This window comes from Lactuca virosa, chromosome 4, assembly GCF_052849685.1.
Source record: "Lactuca virosa cultivar CGN04683 chromosome 4, Lactuca_virosa_CGN04683_v6, whole genome shotgun sequence".
In the NCBI taxonomy this organism is placed as follows: Eukaryota; Viridiplantae; Streptophyta; class Magnoliopsida; order Asterales; family Asteraceae; genus Lactuca; species Lactuca virosa.
The window spans coordinates 533,978,594-534,002,716 of record NC_136429.1 but is presented as its reverse complement, the minus strand read 5'-3'; the positions used below and the strand labels follow the sequence as shown (position 1 = coordinate 534,002,716).

Here is a 24,123-nt window from a genome sequence, read left to right as displayed (position 1 = left end):
AGCTTGTTTATTTTAAGAACCAAGGTTTAGTTTCATTATTGTTCCCTTTTGTTTTGGTATTTTCACATCTACCTTCCTCTTTTCTTAAACTACACTTCACCCTCTATACAGTTTACAAATTTTCTTTTTATAAAGTTTACTCATATGAAAAGTTGTTTCTCAAACTCCATTTGCTGACATTCTATCTGTAAATGTATCTCATCATCCTTTTGTTCTTATTTTAGAATTAACCCAAGCAAACATATTTTCTCATTACAAAAGCCTACTACTTGTAGCTTATAAGTCAATTTGGGTATATTTTTACATATCGTTAATGCATTTATACATTGCTAGAGTTCTTTATCTAAGAATTTATGGGTTACAAAACCTTAAAAATAATGGCTTCAAACTTTAGACATTAGTCATTTCAAATTAGTTTTTTGGAAACAATACCATTTTTTTCTAATGACATTTTGTGCTCATATCAAGAAATGTAATTTTTATTTTTATTTTTTTCTACAACCAAGTAAAATGACTACATCAAGTAAAAAAAACCCATATTAACCCTTGTATTATATCTTATTTTTTTGAATTACTACAAACTCAATTTTTTTTCACGATTTCATTGTATTTCTCTTTAGAAAGATATTAAATATGAAAACATGGTGATATTAACAATTACGTAAAACTTGAGGGGTGTAGTTAAAACTAAGTTTGTCCTGTGATCTCCCTGCCTTTTGCTTTTTAGTCTTCCCATTTCAGTTGCCCTATTTCCTTCACTTCAAAACCCTGAATTTTCCGTCCGTTGGTAAAACCCTCATCAGCCGCCATGGCCATGGTATGTCGCCTGAGAGTGGCTGCTGCTCCTCTTGCGCGACTCCGCTTAGGTCAGATCAAACGCCATTTCTATGGATCGGCGGCTCAGCTTCATTACGATTACGATGACGATTATGATTACAACGAGAGCCCCTCGGAGATGGAGGACTCCCTGGGATCAGTGTCGGGTAGGGGCGTTCAGTGGGTTGTAATGGGCGATCCATCGACGAATAGGCAAATGTACGCGGAGAAGTTATCACAACTCCTCAAAGTACCTCATATTTCCATGGGAACCCTCGTTCGTCAAGAGCTCCACCCTCGCTCTTCTCTTTATAAACAGGTTTGCTTAATTACCTTTAGGCGTTTCGTAAAATCATATCGAACATTAGCTCCTGTTTGATTGTCTAGATCTGTTCTTCGTTAGTAATTTATGCTTGATCAAATTATGGAAATTGATTGAAAAATTGTTTCGCTTCGATTCAATTTTACTGGTAGTTTTCATGAAATCCAGTTAGTCATCACCTTTTTTTCTTGGACAGTTAGGTTTACTCGTCTCTGTTTTTGTCAATTTAGATTGCCGATGCTGTGAATCAGGGCAAGCTTGTGCCAGAGGAAGTGATTTTTGGTCTGCTATCAAAGAGGTTGGAAGAAGGTTTCTACAGGGGTGAAACTGGGTTCATTTTGGATGGAATTCCTCGAACAAGAATGCAAGCTGTAAGTTTGGATTTTGCTAATCTGTGTGTTGTTGTTAATGCTGAAAATTTTCTACTTGTTATGTTAACAGGAGATTCTTGACGAAGTTGCGGATATAGATTTGGTCTTAAATTTCAAATGCACAGAAGATTGTCTGCAAAAGAAGCATGGTGATGTTGGACATGAAGCATATGCTTCTTCTTACCAAGATATTCTGAGTGTCAATGGGCGCAATTCAATGGTACTCTTACCAATCTATGTAAACTCTCAATGAAGAATCATATCATCATGAAACTTGTAGTCTTTTTTTTTTTTTTTTTTTTTTTTTTTTTTTTAATATATGTTGGCTGATGTTGATGATCTTATTTGCAGAAGAAGCCATTGGATTTGGAAGAATACTACAAGAAACAAAAGAAGCTTTTAAACTTCAATGTAGCTGGTGCACCTGGAGAAACATGGCAAGGACTTTTGGCTGCTTTACATCTTCAACATATGAATGCTCTCACCTCTTCTTCACACAAGTTGAGTCTATAATTAATTAATTCTTGCAGTTTGTTTGTTTGGTTTTTTAACCACATTTTACTTATCACCAGCAAAAAAACAATATAGAGATATATTACGAGTGTAATATAATATAGTTTGGTGTTTGCTTATATATACCCAGAGTCCCATTTTTCAAGAGAATAATTTTGTTTTATCCGTTATAGAGTTTATGTATTGTGTAATGTAGTTTCAGACATGACACTGTGAAGCATTGGCTTTATCAATTTTGTCACATAATCAATCAAGTTTGCATTATTTATTTATTTATGTTTTGATGTCAAATGTGTAATCTGTTTTTGTAACCTTTCCTTTGAGTGAGAGAGACTGGGTAGATGACATTTATCATACTTAATCTGGTCAAATTAGGTCGATGTATCTTGGATCTATTCTAGAGACATCTTCAATCTATTTAATTTTGGTTTGGCCACCGGTTGCCTCTTATATGATGTCACGAAAATTTGGGAAAATGAAAAGAAAGCCGTCATAGTTTCGCCAAGTTTTGCAAAAAAGCAATGGTACTTAATATTTATTTTATATATAATAAAGGCCATTTTTGATTTAATGATTTTTTCAAAATGTTAGAATAGCTGGTTTTCTTTTTGGTCCCTTCCCAGTTACAAAGGGTTAGATGGATGTTTTATTATTTTTATAAAGGGCAAAGTATAAGAAAGTTATCGTAGTTTGCCATTTTTTATGAAAAAAAAAATAAAAAAACCATGATAAGGAACGATTTCAAATATGCCAAAGGTGTTCATCATCAACGTGTAAGTTTGATTACCTCTTTGTTTGTTGTCGAGGATGTTGTTATTGTTTGTTTTGGGTGTTAGATGATGGTCTCTCAAGTCTCAACACTACACTCGGTGACATTCTTATTTTAATTGTTTATGTGACATTGTTCAAGTTTTAAATTTTCAACACTACAACCAAAATGAAGGTACAATACTATAATAACAAATTGATAAAGTATATTGTTATTTCTTGTATTTAGCCATAAAAATTAAAGTTTGAAATACACAAAAAGAGTTGGTCATTTGAATTGCAAGTTTCGAGATTCATATTTCACCAAGAATCAATTTTTAAACCTTTATCGCAAATTAATCATTTTAATAATAGTGAAAATAAGCATGCAAATCATGAGATAACTTGTTTTTTGGTAACTCATGTTAATGGACAAATACTTTTGTCAGAATAATTTATATATCCATAACCTATGTGTTTCGTCCACAACAAGACTTGAAAACTCGATTTATTGGTGATGAGGTGTATCTTTTACAAACATTTGATACCATTAAACTAAAAGCCTCAGATCTCTAAGTAATACTGTATATTTTGTCCAACCAAATGAACATATTAAGAGCAAGTTTACTCTCTTGGATAAAACCTTATTTTTTTTTTAATATTTTGATATAGTACAAACGAATTCATTTAGATGTGATTCTTTTTACGAAAAAATTGATTTATGTTTTAGATAACCTGTCTTTTACTTGTTTACGTTGAAAATTGAGAAATAGTTTTTTCTTTTTCCAGAAAAATGGACAATGGGTTTGTTGGGGTTTGCCACTATTTTATGAGCTTGGCTTAGTTTTACATCCAAAAGCCAACAATGGAATAGTGCATTGAACATTACACATTTGCAAATAAGATGCACATTAGAGAAAAATGAAAAATTGTCAGTAGCACTCACTTTGACTTATTTGCAAGTAAGTATTTACAAGAAACAATAATATTGCGGAGTTTTTTTTTTAGTATGAATGAGTATTCAGTCACTATTCATCCATACCTCTTTAAGCAGTTGATATCGAATGCTACCATCATTTGATCTCCATCTAGGGCTAGGTGTTGTTGGAGCAGGAGCAGCATCAATGATATTGATAGCAGTGAAAGGGGAACTGAGGTCATCAAGTTCATCATCACTTGTGTTTGACTTTCTCAAGAGTGATGATCCACTGCGACTCAAGTGTTTTTTAGTTCCACCAAAAATACATTTTATTATTGATGATGCAGATGGTGGATGATAAACAACCGAACCAGCTGCACATGGGACACTGCTCACACAATCTTCACCACCCTCCACCAAATCCTATTTAACATATATATAAATTATAAACAAACACCCACTCAGTCTCAATGCCATATGTTATTACACAAACATATCTTTCATTGGTTGGCTTGTGTTTGTGTTACATAATTATACTGTAACTCTACTCACCTCTGAATCTAGGGCTTCTAACACAGCTTCAGGAATAGCATCTGGACAAAACTCATCTGGGACAAAACTATCAAGTATCCCCTTTATTAATGCTGCACCAAAACTCGGACATACCTTCAAAAAAAAAATCAAAATCAAAATCAAAATCAAATGTGAGTAACTAAACAAACTACTACTATAAAAGAAAAGAGCCCAATTTTAGAAACCTCTTTTCTGATTCTGCTATCTAACAGCATATCCTTAGGAAGCATCATCAGGTCACTCAATGCATTCAGGAGATGAAAAGACTTAAACGAATCATCATCGTCATCATCAATACCAAATAAATCAGTCAGCCACCTCGACCAATTTCCAATCTGCACATTGCCAAAACAACAACATTATCAGTAGAGTTTTGGTTGACATAATTTATGTATAGAGATAGAGACTTACTGCATTTTTGAGTTGTGCACCAGCCCCAAAGCTTGGTTTCCCTGATGAAACAGGAAGAACTCTTGCATCACTGATTGGGTCTGATACAGGATCAGTTGGAGCCTCATCAGCAGATTCCCGAAGAATAGCATTAAACATAGCCACATCTAATCTCCCCATGCACTCTTCCATTACCTAGTAAAACATTATCAACCCAAAAAACAAATTATTAAAAAAAATTACATATCATGTAATCAGATAGATGAAAAGTTACCAATCTAGAAAGCACAGACAAGCAACCACAATCATGTCCAGCAGCTCGAACAGGACAAATCCTTTCACAGGCATCCATGAAAGCAGTCTTCCATAGCTCCATTGAGAAGTTTGCTTGTTCTTGCTCACGTGATGTTTTTTTACTACATTCTGAATCCACAATTCTAACAATAGCCCTTGCAGCCGTTGATTGCATATATGGAGTAAGTGTCTGCAACCACATACTTATAGTCTTATACAATAAAAAAGATAAGTCATTAACTAATATTTAATAGTACTATTATTATGCAACAAACCTGCCACCAGACTGACTCGATGATTCGTGAAAAGATCCAAGATTCAACTTTTTCTATGGAACAAGTGAATTTACAAGGCGTCTCCCATTCGTTTCTACAAGATTCTTTCTTCTTTTTGCTCATGTGATCTTGCTCGAAAGCATCATATATTATTGCTCTCAATACCACACAGTTTGACAACCAGAAAGTCAACCTAAACATAAACAAGATTAATTATATATATAATTTCCATCATCATCATCATCATGGTAATTCATTAAAGTAAGTACACCACCTTGGGACATCGTTTCCACAAGCTTTTGCAACCAAAATCAATCCGGAAACAATACTTTTTGCTGAAGTTGCTCTTTGTGAAATCTGTTTGTATGCATGAAGGTATAGCCTAGAAAGACGCCTAGCTGGCGCATGAACTTTATTCATAGAACTTGCGTGTTCTGCTACTATTGAGTAAAGACCAACTTCAATAGCAGCAGCTTCTTTAAGCTCACTTTCAAGATTTTGTACCCTGCGCTGTAATTGTTGTAACCTGTTGATATCTTTCCTTTCATTGCCACCATGAAAACCATCTTTCCTACTACTACTCTTCCAAGTTCCTGAATCCAACAGGGAACCTCCAGATTTCACTTTTTTTAATCTATCACAACTTAAAATGTTAGACTCAAGATCCCCCATGTTTTGACTTTCATCTAGATTTGATGATGTCTGATCATCCACTTTAGAAACTTCAACACCACTCCTCATATTGGTGTTTAATTCTTCATCTTTTTGTGTCACTGATTCAGCAGCAATGGTTTTACTTTTATCTTGAACCAACATTTCTTGATTGCTAACTACTCTATCCATGCTTCCACATTTGTCCTCAGGTTCCTTCTGCAATTGACTGCCACCATGTTATTTAACCAGTAAAATCAATGTGATACATTCCACTTTTTTAAAGCAATTCAAAATTCCTTTATGTGTGTTTAAACTGATTACTAAGACTTGAAATTATAATAACCAGTTTCGATTGTCTGGGTAAATTACAATTCTGATTGTTTAGGCTCAAACTAATCAGATTTGTAGAAGCAAGTAGAAAGTTGTAAGAAGAATGATTTTTCTGATAAATGCACAACACCTACCTACACCTAGCTTTGATCAACTGATTTTCTAATTATCTTATTCTTATTCTTCAAGTCAAAATAATCACTTTCAAAAACACAAATCCAAACACCCTCTAAGAAATTTCATATTGATTTTGGGTTTTAAGCTCAGTCTGAATATAACACAAGATTAAAACTGAATCTCCTTGCTCTTTGTTTTGAATGGAGGGAATATATTGCCAATAGAAAAAAGGAAGCAACATAAAGTACCTCTTTGTGAGGGTTTGAACTCCCATTAGAGGAGGAAACATCATCATCAGTAATTGAGACACTCTCGGTTTCTTCATTCATCTCCGTTGATCCTTCTCTGACTAAACTATCCCCAGATGAAGATCTCACACGATTATTCTTCTCAAATGCTTGAATCTTTAGAAAAAGCATAGGCTGACTCGTATTACTGAAAGTCCTCTTGCAGTTCATGGGTACACTAACAATCAAACCATCTTTCACAACACCATACTCTGCAAAATCCACAACAGCAGTCGCCAACAACTGCCCTATTTTGTCCCTTCGTGGTTCATACATATTCAACTCCACACAGTTCTTTAAGAAAGTGTCACTGTCCCCAGCCTTGATCGACATATCTCTCATCAATGTCAAGTGAAGCTTAAACGATTCATTGAATTCAATTTTACCATCACCAACACTAGCACCAGGAACAAGTAAAGGGGTAACTGCTTTAGTAGTCCCTGAATTCTTGTCACCATGTTCCCACTGAATCAAAGCAGAACGAAGTGATCTTAATGACTGAGATGGAGGCCATGGTTTAATCTCTATAATAGTGATTACATAATCGAGTTGTACAGATGGGCTTTTCCTGTTTTTGGCCTTCATTCCCGATACCATTTTTGATTTCTGCTCTTGTACCAAATAGGTTGCGTGAATGCCCGAAAAAAGCTATGGAATCACAGTAACCTTTAACCTACACCACATAAGTATAAAAAAGTTTAGCTAACAACAAAACCGAATATGCAATAGATTACAACCCGAATGGGAAGGGGCTTAATGACGCCGCCATTGATTATAGATAGTGAATTCTAAGTTGAGCTTGTTGCTGAAGTTCATGAACTATTAAAACGAAATTTTGACCAAAACCATGAGAATAACAACAGCTCCAGCTAGGGAACCCGATTAATCGAAAGAAGCCCTTACCACCATATAACCATCAAATGCCATAAATAAACACAAGTATAATTGTGTAGATCAACCGAAAATAGAAGAATAAGAGGAATCAAGGATGCCATTAGCGAAAAAAAATGAAGCTCATGGAGAAAATTGCAAGGATTCTCAGAACTTACATGAAATCAAGCGTACCAAAAGTGGGTGAAGTGTGAACTCGAAGTAATAAATATTGTCTGGAAGAGATACTTGGTTATGGGCAGAGGGGAAGAGAGAGGATGTGATGTGAGTTTGTGAGTTAGAGATGAAAATTAAAAAGACGAGGGACTGTTTTTGTAACCAAACGAACAAGAATTCAACAAAAGCAATGTTTTAGTTTCGGTCCTTCAAACTCCTTTCTTTGACAAAAAGGATTTGGATTAAAACCTTAACCAAATGTGTGATTAAACATTATTAGATCGATCAAATCAACAACCGTATCTGTAAACAGACAAAAAAAAAAGAGTTAATCTTAAAATCACGAATGAATCTAAAATGTAACATTAATAACGAAAATTATAAGTTTGCTCCGGTGGAAATCACTTTCAACTTTTGTTCCCTTGATTCCTAACTTAATTCATATAAAAACACTTTGTCTCTCAACGATCATCTTAAACATGCCCCGAAAGTTGTAATGTTGGTGTTTATCTGGAACTTTCACAATCATATAATGCACTCTCATGGTCCTAAGAACCACTCAACTTTGACAAACGGGATACAAGTGTTATCTCATCTTTGAATTAACTCTAAGAAAAAGAAACGTAGCCCTCTAAGGTTGATTATGATTAATTGGTGTTGTAATTCTGTAAATAACTGTAGCTATCGAATGCAACTTTCTTCTTTTTTGTTTTCTTGTTTGTTTTGTACTTCTTACTTCTTGCTACCTTGTCTTTTAATATACCGTTTGCGGTTAATAATAATAATAATAATAAAAGTTGAATTTGATTGTGTGAGAAACATCAAATCATTTATGGCTAGGAAACAGACCTAATTAAACATATGATCTAATTAATTTTGAGAACATAAAGCCTCGGCATTTAAAGCATAATACTTTTTTTTTGGAACAACAAATCTATTCTATTCTACTCCTATATAACACCTAAAACTCCACAGCATAATACTTTTTTTTGGAATAACAAATCTATTCTATTCTACTCCTATATAACACCTAAAACTCCACCTATGTCTCTCACGAGACTTGATAGGCTAGAAGCCCTTTGGTATCATGAATACAAATATTATAATGAAAAAAGTTAGATGGTACTATCATGAAAAAAGTTAGATGGTATATAATAATTATAATAATAATATTTTGTTTTTTGATTACCTATTATATTAAATTATTAACTGCAAAAAACAACTTTAGAATACAAGTTATTAAGAGCTATATTATTGGGAAGTTGCCACTTTTTATCCAAATACCTAATTTACTTTTTTAACTTGGTGTTAACTAATAAAGATGTGAAGATAAGGGAGTCATGTGATTATATGACTAAACTAGAAGGTGGTAGTATGCATGAACATGGAACATGGAGGAGTGACAACAGAGTAGTTGAAGGACGTTTAATAATGTACGAGTAAGGTTTACTCGAGTAAAGCGGAAGGTGTATACACGCTCTAACGACTGCAAAGAAGTTAACAACCAAGTGTCGGTGTAACGAAGGTTGGTATGAATTTGGTGGTGGTGGGCGCGTGAGCATGAACGTACTCACCGACTGACAAATTTGCTGTTTTCCACTCTCAGCTCCCGCTCAAATGTGTCCCGGTCGCCGGAAAATATATGGGGACCAAATATATGTCCCTCGTTTGAATTAAAAATCAGAAAATACAAATTTGCGACAGCTTAATTATGATTAAAAATCAATGATTTTTTTTTTTTGAACTACTAAAAGAAATCCTTAAATTAAAGAATAAACTAAATTTGATAATCTAATTGCCACGTCAACTAAAAGAAGCTATGTCCTTTAGATAATTAACTAAAATAGATGGTTATGGAATATGGAAATAATTGAATGTACGTATACTTAAATTTTAAAATTATATAACAATTAAAAGAGTAGTCGTTTCAATATTTAATAATTTTGAATTATTTGAATAACTAATGAAATAAATTGTTGTTTTTAAGGAAAACATATCATTTTCACATGTTGTTTGGGTAAGGCCATTCTTCTATAACTTAAATAAAAAATTCGTTTTCTTTTTCTTTTTTTAAGTGATAGATTTTCATAAGGTATTTTTTTTTTTTGAAAAATAATTAAAATATTGTCTTTTTTTAAATAACATTTTATGATTATTGTATAAAAGACATAATATTCTAATATTTGTTTAAAAGTAACAACTTCCAATTTAGATAATCAGTTTCCAAAAGTATACATAAACACCCGTAATATGAACTCGTTATTTTCAAAAATGTTTTGCCTTTTAAATGAATAAGAAATTAGTATATGATTTTTTTCTAAAAGAAACAACTCAGTGAAAATGAATAAATGTTTAAACAATTAAGCAATTAAACTAATAAGGAATAAACTTCGTAAAACGGCGACATAGACAACTTCACCCACTACTCTTGAGATGCAAACATCCTCAACAACCTCACCAAAATTGATATCAAAGTACCACCACACTTTTCTCTTACCAACGAACATGAGAGAGGCGTTTTTGTATATTTAGAATTTATTTCCTGTACAATTTTGTTTTTGCTTTAAATATTTCTTATACAAATTAATAGCATTCGACTACTTATGTTTCAGTTAATTTTAAAATTTTATGAAACCTCTTACTTAATTTAAGGTACTTTTTGGCCAAAAAACAAAGCTTAGATCTAACCTCATCTTGTTGTTACTTGAATTAACGGACATCTATAAGCAAAATAAAATGAACGTGAGAGAAGTTGGAAGATGTTTTAATAGGATCATGATGATCAAGATAGTAGTAGAGGATGGGGGATCGAATTTTGTGTGTGCTTACGCCCCATACCGAAGAAATTAACAATTCAATACTTACTTTCATTCAACCTATAACGGGAATAAATAGGTTACAGAAAACTAATCTCCTGGTCACCAGGAGACTAAAAACTTAGGGAACAAGGAAAGTTCAAACTAAAGATCAAGACTAGCCTAATAGAAGATAAAGACTAATAATAAATATTTCTTTTACTCCATGTAGATCTCAAATGCCCAACTTTTCGAGTAAAAAACGTAAGCGATCATTGCCCAAAGTTTTGGTAAAGAGATGCAATGTGTGCCTTTATGTCAACGTTACAAGTCTTAATCTCTTCTCATACCATTCTTTCTCGAACGAAATAACAGTTCATTTCGAAAGGCTTTGAATGAAAAAACCAAGACTTGTAAGCGCCATTGTGAACTTTTGGTACCGGTTTCATGATTTTTGAAGAAGACCATATAGTGATTTCCACAACCTGCATACTCATGTGTATTCTTTGTTCGAAAAACCATCTGAAATCTTTATATAGACCTCTTCCTGAAGGTCTCCATGAAGAAACACATTGTTGACATCTAGTTGGTATACAATACAATCTTTCGTTGTAGCAATAGTATTAGTGAGCAAGGTTCTAACAGTTACCAACTTTGCAACCGGTGTAAACGTGTCATGATAATTAACACCTTTCGTATGCGTAAAACCCTTTGCGGCAAGTCGCACTTTGTACCTTTCGATTTTACTGTATGGCTTGTATTTTATCTTATATACCCGCTTTGATCCAATGACGCGTTTTTCTTTTGACAATTTTTCAAGGGTCCATGTACCATTGTCTTCAAGTGCTTTAATCTTATTTTTCATTGTTGTTATCCAATTTTCGTTTTGAATAGCCAGTTGCCCTATTTAAAGGACTTTGGTTCATCATTTGAGTTGATGGTAGCAAGAAAGGCTTAGTGAATGTTAGTAAACTTATCATAAGAAATATAATTAGTAAGTGAGTGTACCGTCAAAGAAGCTTGATGGCTAGTAGGACATGCATGGTCTATCGAGGGAGGCAACTTTACAACAAAGTCATCAAATCGTTTCGGTGGAGATTTCATAAGAAATATGATTAGTAAGTGAGTCTACCGTCAAAGAAGCTTGATGGCTAGTAGGACGTGCATGGCCTATCGAGGGAGACAACTTTACAACAAAGTCATCAAATCTTTTCGGTGGAGATTTGGTTTGCTTTTCCCTCGTGTTATCTGAATGTTCTTCATCGTGATTTTTTGTGGAGCCAAATGCTTTTGTAGGACCAGGTGTTCTAGTTGTTTCTACAACTCTCGGCTTCTCTACATTGCTTTCAGCTCCTTCATTTAATTTTTGGTCACTACTCTCACTCGCTCTTGTTTCTTCTTGGTTCGTTTCAACATTGAGAGGTTGTTCAAAACATTCCAATTCATCATCTTCTTTATCCATATTAAAATTGTAACATTCAAGAATTTGGTATATTTCCGTTAACCCCCCTTAATGCTGATTTCATCTCATTTTAATCCCTAGCTAGTACGCGGGGTGTACTCTGGGTACGCTTAGCGTACTAGCTCATTTCCTGATCGCGGGTTCACCTATGTATGCGGGGCGTACGTAGGAGTACGCATGGCGTACGTGGTTGAGGGGGAAACCCTAATTTTTAGGGGTTATGCCCTATTTAAACAACTTATCTCACTCTTGGACATACTATTGATTAGTCTCCATTACCATATGTCCTAATATCGAAACCCTAAGTATCTTTGGTGAGATTTGAGCTTGAAAGTGTGTTTGTTGGTGTTTTGTGGTGAAGAAGAAGAAGAGGAACACTTGGAGGTTGCTTGGGAGTAGCTTGTAGATCCAAAGTTATCTTCATCTTAACAAGCCATTTGAGGTAAAAAGCTCTCATCTTGATGATTTTATGTGCTAGATCCAACTTAGGGTGTTATTTATGCATTTTTGGGTCTTTTGAGCTAAATTTGAGTTAGTGATCTATTCCAGAAGCCATGGATGCTAGATCTTAGCTCCATTGAGGTCCCTTGTCCATAAAAATGTAATCTTTATGAGAGATATGGGTCCATGCAAGTGTTAAGATTCTTATTAAGCTTCTTTTTGAGTTTTGGGCCTTAGTAAGTCATGCATGGGTGTAAAGTTGCCACCTTTACGTGTTAAGTCACCTTCTAGAATCAGGTCTGAGAATATGACATGTTGGCTTAACCGAATAAGTGCTTAATGAGTTGGGTTGGTTGTCTGCCGAGTATGCGGGGCGTACTCAACTCGCATGCTGAGCGTACTGGCCCCGAATGGAGTAAGCCAAGCGTAAGTCTGAGTACGCCCAACATACTCAGATGTTTAACTTTTGGGTTGATTTTCTCGGGTTTGGGCCATATTTTGGGTTTTTAGGGTTTAGGCCTTGTTGGTCCATTGGACTTCTGACTTTGGGTCATGGATAGACTATGGGCTTTCTTGGTATTAGGTCCATAATGATTTTGGGCCTAATTTGGAAGTTGGGCCTTGGGATGCCATTTAGGAACTTAGGCCTTTTGAGCAATGAGTTGGGCCTTGGTTTGGGCCAAGTAAGAAAAGGGTAAAATGGTCTTTTACCCTGGATATTGGACAAGTAACTTAGATTCTTGATTATGGGTCGAAATCCAATTATTAATTGGATATTTATTTGATGATGTTAGCGTGGTTATTTTCCGGACCAGCAGACTGAGATTTTATATGAGCGACTCTACAGCTTGAGATGAGTTTCCCCACTGTGTTTAGCAAGTCGAAGGCACCAATGCCGACCCATGGTTTATTATGTTTAGGATGCTAGTTGTCTGTGTGACTCTTGCATGTGTTATGTGTTTATATGTATACCGTGCGGGGCCCGATGTCGGGCAGGACTTGATGATTATATTGTATGCTATTTAACTTTGTGATTTTTATGCATGTGTTTATATGTTATATGTATACCGGGTGAGGCCCGATGCCAAGCGAGACCTGATGACTTACAGGATTTGTTCCGAGTGGGGCTCGATGACGAGCAAGGCCCGATGATGGGTGTGGCCCATTATATGTTTGATATGTACCATATGTGGTATTTTGGGGAGCTCACTAAGCTTTGTGCTTACAGTTTTCAGTTTATGTTTCAAGTACTTCTGGTTCAAAAGGGAAGAGTCTGGGATGATTGTAGTGCACACACCACATTGTTCCGCCTTTTGAATTACTCTGAGGTACTTGGATGTTTATTGATACACTCTGGTTCACTATGGTTTATATGATGATTGTTTTGGATAATGGTTTTATTAATTTAAAAATCGAAACTTTTAGTCTTATTTTTGGGACGTTACAAGTTGGTATCAGAGCCTTTGTTTAAGGGATTCGGGCATACTCTTGGGTGTGTCTGAACTCAAACTGAGGGTTTGGTAGAATTTTTAAAAAGAAATATTTTATAAATAAGGGTTTTCTAATAAAAGAAAAGGGGTGTGGTGCATACAATCGACCGAGCTCAAGTAAGTTTTCCCAAAATACCCATACATGTTTTATGATCTTCTTTGATGTGTGAATCTGTGAATCGCATGATAGTTAGGGCTAAGGATCTGCTCAGGATTTGCATGATACAGGCCCAGTCCGGATATACAAAACAAAGCCCATGACGCAACATAAAATACCCAACAATCTCCCCCTTTGCGTCAATGGAGCCGAGAGCTCAGTTTGGTTGAGCTATAGAAGACTTCTTGACAGTCTTGAACACCTTCGGTATAATGGCCAGTAGAGTATGACGAAAAGTAATATACCACCAAAGCATGTCAGTGAAGTTCTTCTTGTCTGACTCAGTGTTTTGCTTGCATCGATGGATAATATTGATTATATGCTCCAAGCAGTCAGTTGAGAACAAATGCTTATCAACAAGTGCGAAAAGAAATATTTTAGCTTCGCCTCTTGTGAACATCACTGTGAGATGTGTAGAATCAATTTGACCCAGCTTCATCTTGTTCACATCTCCAGGCTTTGCGGTTGGCTTCACACTTGGTTTCTTCTTCAAAACATTAGCAATCTCCTGATCCATTGTAGCAACTTCATGGACATAGGAAGCCAACATCCTCTTCAGATGATCTAGGATCGGCTCATACTCCTTCGCATTAGTGAGCAAAATGTTGTACAATAAGATCCAATCATGAGGATTCAAGTTAGGAAGATCTGCCAGGGAAATCACAGAAACCGAGTTGTCTGAACCTCGGGTTATCTTGAAATTAACATTAACAAACTTCCCTACAGGTGAAGGTTTCAGCACCTTGACTGTTGTTATCTTCTGTGCACTCCAAGTCAAATACTGCGGCTAACCGAACTTGAGATAAAAATCAATAAGTTCACGATCAACTTGAGGGTGAGGTGAGGGAACTTGAACTGTTGAATCAAAACAGTTAAAAGTAAATGCCTTTCGTGTTATAGGCATATCAAACTGTGAGTCCCTCGTATTCTCACAATCAAACGAAGCTACAGGTTCCAGCCAGTACATGCTTGGAAACTCTATCGCTTCTTTGATCAGCCTTTCCCTAGTCCAAGGAGGAAACAAAGCCTTTTTGCAAACTAAGGCATCATGCTCTTCTTTGTTCTTTCACTCCCTCTCTTCTGCTTCCTTTGCAACCCGAAGGTTTTCATCTAACTCCTTATCCCTTTTCTTCCGTTTCAGGGCTTCAGCAATAGTTTCTTCTTCATCACTATCATCAGCAAGACCTTTCTTCTTTTCTTAAGTAGCAGAACCCGAAGCTTCATTACCCTTCGGTTCTGTTTTGACAGTGACATTCGGTTTAGTTTTCTGAGCACCTTCTCCCCCTTGTTTTGGAGGAACGAATCGCTCTGAAACACCCTTCATTTCATGTAAAAGTTCAAGTGCAGGAAGAAGTTTGGAGGTCATGTGATTTCGGATTGTCAGAGTAAGAATGGGATCATGAGCCTGAAGAACATTGTGCAGCCTATTCAAAACGTCACCAGCACAACTTCGAAAAACGGCACGTTCAATTTTTAACAAAGAAATCTCCCGCTCAGCTTGAGCCAATTGAACCTTCTGGACTTCAACGGTAGAGGTTTGACGAGCAAGATCCTCCCTCAATGTGCTCTCCTTTGCAAAATCAGCATGGAGCTTTTCAAGACGAGAGTTCACTGAGCTAAGAAGAGAAGTGTTCTCAGCTTGAATTTCAGAACGAACAGTCTCGAATTTGGCTTGCTCCCCTTGAAGTGACTTGGAGAGAGAGTCAACCGAAGCATTCACCTTAGTTGCATTCACATCAGCATGACCCTTAAGGGATTCAAGAAAGATCTGGGAACTGTGAATGAGTTCATCAACATCTTGTTGGATTAGTGTCTAAGTCCATAACTATAATTGGTATGTACTTGACCCGACTCGGCATGGTCCATTTGGGTTGCATGGCATCGGAACATTTGGATAGACCGTTTATGAGGAAAAGACATTTTGTGACATATTAATATATTATAAGTTCTAATATATTAATATGAAATCATGTTATTTAATTAGTATTGATCAAGAATTAATTTGGACTTAATTTAGTGATCAAAAAGAGACTAATTAAATATATGGGGATTGATTGTGTAAATCATTCATTCTTATATATGTGGGCTTATGATCCAAGATTCCTTTATGTTGGGTTTAACCCATGTGGTGATCCATGGATACTCCATGGAGGTTAAAACCCATGGAGCATAAGGAATGGGTAAAGTCATGAGTTACATGGTGTAACCCTAATAGCCACACTATATAAGAACCCCTTTAGTTCAAGAAATTGGCACGAATGATACATATTTTGAGGGCTAGCCGATTTGAACATGTATGTCTTCTTCTCATGGTTATTCCAAGAGTTCATGATGTTGTGAAAACCATTTGAGGTGTCACACTTGGGGCACTAGGCTCTCAAGCTTCATGGAGTCAAGCAACAACAACAAGGTATGTATTCTATCTATTTTAGTATCCTAGTATCAATATTTTGGTATGCTAGTTAGGATAATACCTTGGATAATCATATTTGCATGTATAATAGAGAAAACATAGATCCAAGGTATTTAGGGTTGCATGTACACTTAGGAGTGTTAGAATGCTCAAAACCCATCAGTGGTATCAGAGCCTAGGCTTGTTTTCAATTATACTTGATGCAAATTGCTGAAAAATGCTGAAAAAGTCGAATTTCGGGCATTCTGGGCACTGGACTCGCCGAGTCCACTGATGAACTCGCCGAGTCCATGAAGAAAATCATCCTACTCGGCGAGTAGGTTGATACACTCGACGAGTAGGAGCCCCTGACAGCATATCTTCGAGTTTTTTGGCTAGAAATGGACTAGGAACATTACCATAAGTTGTTTTTGAACCTATAATTTTGTTTTTGATGTGGTAATGTTCATACTAATCCAATTTCAAAGATAATTGTCAATAGATTCATGTTTTGTATTAGTTTAGTGATTAGGCTAATTACATGAAAAAGTTTGATTAAATTATCTTGTTCTTATGAGTTGCTTAGATTAATAGAAAAGTTAATTGATTATGTGTTTTCAATCCATTTTAATCTAAGAGTTGATTCTAAAATGTGTTTTTGTAACTTGTCCTCAAGTTATATGAAAAGTCACATTTAAGTTTCATAAAACTCATAAAAGTTGGTAATGGTTACAAAAATAAAGAGTCTTGTCCTCAAGTTATGGAGGTTCAAGAGTCACTTCATTAAGTAATAAAATGTGTAACCTTAATTAATTCCATAAATTACAAAATAAAGAAAAGTTACATTCTTTTATTAGTTTAAAGTCTTCCATAACTTGTCCTCAAGTTATGGAACTTGAGAGTTTTTTAATTAAAACTACTTTAAACACATAAGTTATGGAATTAATTAGATTTGAATAGTTTCAAAACTTGCCCTCAAGTTTTGGAATTTGAAAAGTTTTCTCTTATGAATACTTTAATTCCAAGTTAGCCCTTAGAATTTTAAAATTTAAAATTCAACCCTTATACTTTATAATATTATAAGTTAATAATATTTATATATATGTATAAGAGTAAAGTCAGTCTTACCGTTAGTAGGCCTCATTCACGAAGCCGGTCTATAAGGGGGGTATAAGGTTACTGCCTATAAAATGGCAGTTTAATGGGTGTCCACTCTCACCCACCACTTCCTTGACTGGTGGAGGGTCGTTAGCCGAACGGGTAGGACAAGGACTATAATTCTCCCTTCATTAAAAGTATTAATGACAAATACTAAGTAACTAAACACTTATAAATTCCCAATCTTAGTTACTTAGGAAAATGTGAATAAGGTGCTAACCCATGAAATTACACTTTGCACTTTGCTTAAGTCGGTTAGTGGAGCGCGTGTGGTTTACCGGCACACTAACCTGGACTTAACAAGGTAGGCAAAGGGTAACTTAATATTTATCATAGTATCGGTGGAGCGTGTGTGGTTAACCGGCACACTGATTAAGGGGTAAATATTAAGGGTACCAAGTATATTTGTATGGTTACTCATACCTTGTTTTGTGATCCTCGGCATCCCAGTCACAAAACCTGAAGGGCACACTCGAGATTGAAACATGCCATTGAACAGTTCAATGAATCTCAAAAGAATCTAGGAATTTCAAAACCAATTAAAACCTAATAATACATTTTGTTTATCTTGGTGGAAATTGGTGAATCGTCATTCACCTACCTTCAAATATTTTATAGCTTGGATTACGGCATCCCTCTTCCAAGTTATAAAAGTATTGTGTTGGGTCCTAGCCTTAATATTTCATATTGGGTGTTATATTAAGGACTTTAAATCAACTATTTTGAATATCTCCCAAAAGATGATCTTCCCAAATCTCTTGAAACAAGCTTTCCTAAATGAAGATGATGTCCCATGGAAATCATACTTCTTTCACCTCCTCCAATTATTCTCCCTAACCCACAAGTTCCTGAAAAGTTTAAGGTCACTCAAGCCCTATTGGCAAGCAAAGGTCTATATGTGATCACATATTGGAGATGTAGTCAGATATTGACAAGCCGGGAGAGTTGGGTGTCAAAGTCTTGAGAAAGTTGGTGACTCAACTATTTTCTAAGTCACATAGTGAGTTCCTTTGGGACTCCTATGAAACAGACTATGACAAGACCCTTAATGATCTTATCTATTTGCTAAGATCAACTTCCTAAAACTTTATGGACATTGACAATGATGACATTGGATATCCAGTAAAGCTCTCTCTTCCCAATGGAAAGGGATCGCCCATAGTCAACTCGGTTGACCAAATGGTAAAGAGAGAGGCTAAGTCTGAGATAGTCCCATTATCATGGGTCCATTGCCAAAGAAAGGGGCATTAGTTGCGAAGCTGCCAAATTTACCTAAGGATGTTAAAGTCAATAAGTTTGACTCTACTTCAGGTAAAGTCCACTATCTAACTCTACTAAGTTTCTATTCTGAGATTCTTGATACATGATGTGACTGGGTCACATGTTGATGTTTTAAGAATCAAAGAAAAAAGTGAAGAAACTTAAAGAAAGATTATGCTGAATCTGATCGCGTAGATGGATTCTATCGCATAGTTTGAAGATCGGATTCTTAAGCTACATCTTAGGAGTTATGATATATTGCATAGGATTAGATAACAACAAAGTTTTCATGTGCTTTTGCATTGTAAGGATAGTTTTTCCGCAAAGTTTTTTAAAATAAAAGGAAAAATGATGATTTTATTTATTTATTTTAAAATATCCTTACAATGGCATTTGAGGAAAAAATTGTTGCTTATATGATTCCATTAATAGCAAGAGTGGAAATATGAAATTGATTCTTTCATTTGTGATAATGTCTAAATTTACCAAATAAGGAAAGATCCTCATCGCCCAAGTTTCAATTGGACCGAAACTTGGAATCATGCAAGTTGTATAGTATGATGGATGAGAATTTTTCATCTTTGGAAAATTAAGACTAGTTCCTTGTTCACATGTATATGTGAGTCAAGTGAAGGACTAAGGGATCGAGTACACACTCTTGTGCACTGGTCAAGTCCACCACAAAAGATCGTTAAGACTATTCGTCATTATTTACTAAAGTTTAGTAAATATGGTTACACTTACAAGCTTAAGTGTAATTCTGAAACATTGGAAAAGATCCAATGTATGGCAGAGCGAATAAGAAGAATCAAATTAGGTAGAAAGATAAAAGTTTCTCAAATCTGAAAAGATGGGAGAGTACTTTAGTATCAGTTTTTGTGATCATCTTAATGATTAAGAAACCATGGCACAATTAGTTCTCTAAGGAAATCTTAGTGCATTCTTATGACTAAGAAGAGGAATCTTGAATTGTTGAAATGGTTAAATCAAGAAGATGAGTCATACTTCGTTCAAATACAAGTCTTAGAGTCATACTTCGTTCAAATACAAGTCTTAGAGTCATACTCCAAGATTGTAACTTGAGTGATATGTCTTAAAGAAGGTTTAAAACACTTGTCAAATGTAAGAGTAAAAGTTTTCTACTCTTGTACATTTGAAATTGGTAAGTTGTGATGTTTTGGATAAAACAAAGACCAACTAAGGCCAATTGTGTGAAGTGTTTGTCTTGATTAGAATCCACACTATCTCTTGAATATCTGACAAGAAAGTCTTATATGTCAAGAGGACAGTGGGAGTCTTAAAGGTCTTGAAAGTCTCAAGAACTAATCAAGAATAAAACCTGAAGTTCTTCACTAGCACACGACTTGAGGTTTATAACCTATCGTGTCGACATGTCTGTGCCTATTCAAGTTGGCTTTGCATAGGAGTTCTGAGAGTTCTCAATTGGTTGCACAGCTACTTGGAAGCAATGACAGGCCCTTGAGCTGCCAAATGGCAAGAATTTAAGATTGCACAAGTTTAATCCATATAAGTGTGGATTTGTCAGTAACCTTGTCTTGTGATTATGGTTTTGACAAAATTCATATGGATAGGAACTCATACACCATAAAATCTAAGTGTCATAAGGTTTCTCTCCGATTCATGAAAATGATGGTGAGGAAACACTTTCACTAAGTAGATTTTAGCTAGATAGAAATTGTAATATTTGCATTCTCAAAGTCATTAGTGGAGCGTGTGTGGTTAACCAGCACACTAACATGGACTTGTGAGAAGTGGTAAAGGTCTAAACAATCGAGACTATGATTACAGCATCCCTTTTCATAGTTCTTAAAATTGTTTAGACACACCTGTGAGCTATCTAAGATAAGGTGTATGATATTGATAAAGTTTTATCAAAGCAATCTAGTATCAGAAATCTGAACTTTGGTAAGAAAGTCAATAAAGTATTGATTTCTAGAAGTCCAGCTGATTTCTGATTACATGTCAAAGCTAGTGGGAGCATAAGTGTTATGCTAATAATCATCATGTTAGTGGGAGCATGATAATTATGATAAAGGTTGCAAGTTAGCAATGTTAATTATAGAAAACAAAAGTTTCAATTCGTGAGGCTGCAGGGGTTGAAAAAGTTGTTTTGCTATAATTAAGGGAGATAAAATTATACTTCATTTCAATTCTAAAAGCTTAGATTGAGATTTTAATCGTATTTAGTCAAGGATATATATATGAATTTCATGTTGGAATGGCTCAACATAAGGAAATTCTATATATGGGTCCATTATTTGAGTTATAAAATTCGATTATGATTATGGCATCCCTTTTCATAATCTGAATTATGAGAACTTGGCAAATAGAAATGGAAATGTTATAGCAAAAGACTGGTTTAGTCTTTATGTGAGACATCATGACTCGTGTCCCATATGCTTCGGATATAGGATCGATTTCATGTGCTATATTCATCCTTTCTAAAATTTTCCAAATGCCTGGGGCATTAAGAAGGGAAAAGGTCTAGAACTGGATATGACTAAAAGGATTAAGCAATTGTCGAGGACAATCTAAGGTTTACCAAAGATTGGTTGCTCAAGGACAGTTGGAAGTATAGTGTTAATTCTGGAAGGACCATATTGACATAATCTGTAAGGAGGCAACTCTTGTTCAGAAGTGATAGTCAAAATGGAATATGGAAATGTTTCAAAGTTGGAAATTATTCAATCTGTGTAAGATTAGGAAACTTAATGCAAGAAGGATGTTTCCAAGGAGTTGATCTCCTTGGAATGCTCTGTAATGTTTGTTGTCAAGTCCTTGTGACTCTGTGCATAATCATTACAGGAGGATCAATGCATATAAGTTTAGAATCTAACAGATTTCAGTAAATGGCATGAATTTGGAATTCTTGCATTTGCAGTAAGGATTTGGGACTGTGAAAGAGGAGCATTGGAGTTATGTTCAATTGATCTAATTCACAAAGTGAAGATCATAGACAAACATAGTATGCATACTTGGTGTATGGCATGACTAGTGTTTAGAAAACATAGTGTACATGCTTGGAGCATGGGACAACTATTGTTTTAAATTCAAGAATAAAGTTGATAGCTGAAACAGTATACAATGAATAATGTGTAATCATATGGTGATAAATAAAAGGTGTTTTATTTATGTTCATAGGTTTTGATACCATATTAGATTCTATTATTATTGTGTTTCATTTTGCATGTTTTGACTTCCAGAATAACTAGGTCGTTCTTCCTGATTGACTAAGTTATTCAAACTATCCACAGTCGGTCATATGTTGGAAGTAGATATGAATCAAGACTGTCATGGGTTGGCGTGTAGAGGTCTAAGATGTTGGACAAGGGGCTACAACACTCATGAGTGCTCATAAGTTCTGAGTATTGGATTCAACCCGCGCTCATTGGAATCACTTCATGGATTTTATCACGAGTGATCATGAGACGATAATATCTTATATTCTTCAAACCTAGAGATATGAGTTGTTACTATGAGTTGGTTGTACATTGATTGCACGAAAACGCATTCGGTAACTCGGTGTTATAAAACGTGCCTTTGTGTATGATTCAACAAGTAGTAGAACAAGCCATATGAGTCGAAGTTTATCCATTCCTTTTACCTTCGGGATAAAAGCGATATCTGTGGGCCCCTCGATGATTTGATGATGACAAATGGAAGTGCTCGGCCGAGCCAGGACTGATTTGATTTGTTCAATTAGTCAGTCGTCATAAATCGGAAATCGGGAAACAACAAATGGACAGAGAGAATGATTATAATCCATGTCTCAGTCCATATGATATCTAGAATGGAGGAATATATGATCCCTTATCTAATGGACAAGTCATTGACAAAGGTCAGAGTTCATCTACAAGGTCAGAGTTCGACAGCGGCTTTTGAGAGCTACGATTGCCAGTTGGTTCCTGAAGTCATACACAATAATAGTTTTAGACTTATCCAAGTGGGAGACTGTTGGATTAGTGTCTAAGTCCATAACTATAATTGGTATGTACTTGACCCGACTCGGCATGGTCCATTTGGGTTGCATGGCATCGGAACATTTGGATAGACCGTTTATGAGGAAAAGACATTTTGTGACATATTAATATATTATAAGTTCTAATATATTAATATGAAATCATGCTATTTAATTAGTATTGATCAAGAATTAATTTGGACTTAATTTAGTGATCAAAAAGAGACTAATTAAATATATGGGGATTGATTGTGTAAATCATTCATTCTTATATATGTGGGCTTATGATCCAAGATTCCTTTATGTTGGGTTTAACCCATGTGGTGATCCATGGATACTCCATGGAGGTTAAAACCCATGGAGCATAAGGAATGGGTAAAGTCATGAGTTACATGGTGTAACCCTAATAGCCACACTATATAAGAACCCCTTTAGTTCAAGAAATTGGCACGAGTGATACATATTTTGAGGGCTAGCCGATTTGAACATGTATGTCTTCTTCTCATGGTTATTCCAAGAGTTCATGATGTGTGAACCATTTGAGGTGTCACACTTGGGGCACTAGGCTCTCAAGCTTCATGGAGTCAAGCAACAACAACAAGGTATGTATTCTATCTATTTTAGTATCCTAGTATCAATGTTTTGGTATGCTAGTTAGGATAATACCTTGGATAATCATATTTGCATGTATAATAGAGAAAACATAGATCCAAGGTATTTAGGGTTGCATGTACACTTAGGAGTGTTAGAATGCTCAAAACCCATCACATCTGTAGTAGCCTTCTGACATAAAGATGTGGATGATTCAACCGCCTTTGTGGATTTATCAATTGCTCCTGTATACTGTTCAAAAGCAGTGTCCAAGAAAGCCTTCAGCACAACATCATTATACTTCGAAGAAGAAGCGAGCAATTGATCAAGCTTTTCATCGAGACTCTGCACTTGTTGTCTGGTTACTGGAGCCTCTTCATCTTCATCAGTGGGAAGTCTATAAGGACTATAATAGTTTGAGTCAAACTCAAGATTGTCACCACCGAGAGTAGCACCAGAATCAGTTGAGGGTGAGGGTGAAAGAGGTTTGGATGTAACAGGGGTTTCAGTTTCAGTATTAGCCCCCGTATCAGATACGTTGACGTTTACTGAAGGTTCGGTTGTAGTGGTGGAGATAGGTGTAGTTGTGGTAGTTACTTGTGAAAAGATAGGAGGTGGTAAAGGAGTTGTAGAGATTGGTACGGTACTAACTGGTGGTGGTGGTGGAATTGGAGCAACCGAAATTGGAACAATAGTCTTCGGTGGAGATGGAGGAGGAGTTGGAATTTCGTCATTGAGTGGTT

At 35.6% G+C, this 24,123-nt stretch overlaps 2 protein-coding genes across 4 annotated transcripts; one reads left to right on the top strand and one right to left on the bottom strand.

Annotated features, from left to right (window-relative positions):
• Positions 1 to 738: 738 nt before the first annotated feature.
• Positions 739 to 2,298, top strand: LOC145109579 (P-loop containing nucleoside triphosphate hydrolases superfamily protein). Its single transcript, XM_079046773.1, has 4 exons — positions 739 to 1,135; positions 1,369 to 1,509; positions 1,580 to 1,729; positions 1,861 to 2,298. Exons 1-4 carry the CDS (start codon positions 809 to 811, stop codon positions 2,020 to 2,022), a joined length of 780 nt encoding a protein of 259 aa, XP_078902899.1. The 5' UTR covers positions 739 to 808; the 3' UTR covers positions 2,023 to 2,298.
• A 1,393-nt stretch (positions 2,299 to 3,691) lies between these two features.
• Positions 3,692 to 7,778, bottom strand: LOC145109577 (EEIG1/EHBP1 protein amino-terminal domain protein). Of its 3 annotated transcripts, none has more exons than XM_079046770.1 (9): positions 7,658 to 7,778; positions 6,570 to 7,281; positions 5,495 to 6,090; positions 5,221 to 5,413; positions 4,926 to 5,135; positions 4,673 to 4,846; positions 4,447 to 4,596; positions 4,241 to 4,354; positions 3,692 to 4,111 (listed from the first exon to the last, which is right to left on the bottom strand). In XM_079046770.1, exons 2-9 carry the CDS (start codon positions 7,203 to 7,205, stop codon positions 3,791 to 3,793), a joined length of 2,394 nt encoding a protein of 797 aa, XP_078902896.1. In that variant the 5' UTR covers positions 7,206 to 7,281; positions 7,658 to 7,778; the 3' UTR covers positions 3,692 to 3,790. The 3 variants fall into 3 exon arrangements, with proteins under 3 accessions (XP_078902896.1, XP_078902897.1, XP_078902898.1); XM_079046771.1 differs by lacking the exon at positions 7,658 to 7,778 and adding an exon at positions 7,512 to 7,649; XM_079046772.1 differs by lacking the exon at positions 7,658 to 7,778 and having other exon boundaries at positions 5,495 to 6,100; positions 6,570 to 6,786.
• Between the last annotated feature and the right edge of the window lie 16,345 nt (positions 7,779 to 24,123).